The sequence below is a fragment of the Guillardia theta genome (genome assembly GCF_000315625.1).
Source record: "Guillardia theta CCMP2712 unplaced genomic scaffold GUITHscaffold_183, whole genome shotgun sequence".
NCBI lineage: Eukaryota > Cryptophyceae > Pyrenomonadales > Geminigeraceae > Guillardia > Guillardia theta.
In genome coordinates this window covers 79,046-80,914 of record NW_005434493.1, presented here as the reverse complement: position 1 = coordinate 80,914, position 1,869 = coordinate 79,046, and the positions used below count along the sequence as shown (strand labels likewise).

Below are 1,869 nucleotides of genomic sequence, written 5' to 3'. Positions count from 1 at the left end.
AGAGGAGAGGAGAGGAGAGTGGAGAGGAGAGGAGAGGAGAGGAGAGGAGAGGAGAGGAGAGGAGAGGAGAGGAGAGGAGAGGAGAGGAGAGGAGAGGAGAGGAGAGGGAGTGGAGAGGAGAGGAGAGGAGAGGAGAGGAGAGGGGCGGAAGAAGGAGAGGAGGAGGGCTGTTTATCTGACCTTCTCTGCTAGGGCGTCTCTTTCCTTCTCCAAGGAGTCAATGAGCTTCTGCAGGGAAGCGACCTGGTTGTCCTGCCATGTGTCAGACACGAGGAGAGGACGTGAGGAGGAAGAGGTCGAGGTCGAGGGAGAAGACACATGGAGGGGGAACAAGGAGGAGGGAAGTTGCGGAGGAGAGAGGAGTACAGAGGAGGAGGAGGAGGGCGATGGAGAGGGAATAGGGGAGGAGGAAAGAAGGAATACCTGACGGCGCAATGCTGCGAAGCCATTTTCTGTTGCCATGCTCAAGAAACCTCCATCCTGCACCTTGCGATCCCACAGGTCGGTGTGGAGCGACGCATCCCTACTCGAACTCTCTGACAGCGATGCCGACAGTCCTCCGCCTCCTCCTCCGCTGTCCGTGAGACCCGAGAAGCCGCCCATGCTGGAGGAGATCTGTAGGAGAAGATGAGGAGGAGGAGGCGGAGAGGACGGGAGAAGAGCAAGCAAGCGCAGGGGCTATCGGCTCGGAGGTAAGGAGGCACAGGTGGAGGAGGAAGGAGAAGGGGAGGCAAGTCTGCCATGTCACCTTCTCTAGCTCGATCTCGAGCATGCGAATCTTGTCGTTGAGGGCGGCGATCTCAGTCTAGGAGACCAACGAGTGAGACGGGGGGAGAGGGGAAGGAGGAGGGAGGGAGAGAGGGAGGGAGAGAGGGTGGGAGTAGCAGGAGGAAGGAGGAAGGAGGAAGGAGGAAGGAGAAGGAGGAGAAGGAGGAGAAGGAGGAGGAGGAGGAGGAGGAGGAGGAGGAGGAGGAGGAGGAGGAGGAGGAGGAGGAGGAGACCTTGCTTGGCGCTATTCTTTGCATTGTAGATGAGAAGGATCTTGTCGCCCTTCAACATGGCAGGAGGTCCAGGCTCCACCAAGTCACTGTCCCAGCTAGAATAGCAATCAATTCCTGTTCCTGCTGCTCCTGTCACTGCTGCTGCTGCTGCTGCTGCTGCTCTCGCCGCTCTCCGTCTAACTCTTCCTCCTCTCGCTGCTGCTGCTGCTGCTGCTGCTGCTGCTCTCGCCGCTCTCCGTCTAACTCTTCCTCCTCTCGCTGCTGCTGCTGCTGCTGCTGCTGCTGCTCATTCTATTCCTGTTTCTCACTCCTGTTCTTGCCCGATCTAGCTGCCCTTGTTGAGCTCCGATCGCTCGAAGGTTTTGTCGTGCCCTCGCTTCTTGCCCCTGTTCACCCCCCTCTCTCCTGCTGTCTCCTCCTCCCCGTCTTGCTCTCCTGCTCTCTCCTCCTGCCTCTCTTGCTCTCCTGCTCTCCTTCAGACCTGCCGGGGCGAGGGGCAAGCACTCCTCCTGTCCATCGGCCCGACATGGTGTTGCTCGTGTCGACAGGAATCCAATTCTTTCATGGAACCAGAAGAGAAGGAGAAAGAGAACGAGGATGAAGGAGGAGGAGGAGGAGGAGGAGGAGGAGGAGGAGGAGGAGGAGGAGGAGGAGGAGGAGGAGGAGGAGGAGGAGGAGGAGGAGGAGGAGGAGGAGGAGGAGGAGGAGAGGAGGAGGAGAGAGAGGGAGAGGAGAGGAGGCGAGAGGTTGAGTGCGTGTCGGTGAATACAGGAGAGTGACGGGTGAGGAACTGCGGGAGAAGGCAAGAGGATCAAAGTAGCAATGAAGAAGCTTGCAGGCAGTGAGAGGCATTGGAAGCAGAAGAGGT

The 1,869-nt window shown here is 58.7% G+C and overlaps 1 protein-coding gene across 1 annotated transcript in view; it reads right to left on the bottom strand.

Annotated features, from left to right (window-relative positions):
* Positions 1-1,515: 1,515 nt before the first annotated feature.
* GUITHDRAFT_166492 (hypothetical protein) overlaps positions 1,516-1,869 on the bottom strand; it is a gene marked incomplete at both ends in the record, with an annotated part of 1,758 nt that continues 1,404 nt past the window's right edge. Inside the window, one exon of the mRNA XM_005820280.1 lies at positions 1,516-1,562. Within this exon, the coding sequence (XP_005820337.1) occupies positions 1,517-1,562 (46 nt within the window). The remainder of the gene's footprint in view (positions 1,563-1,869) is intronic.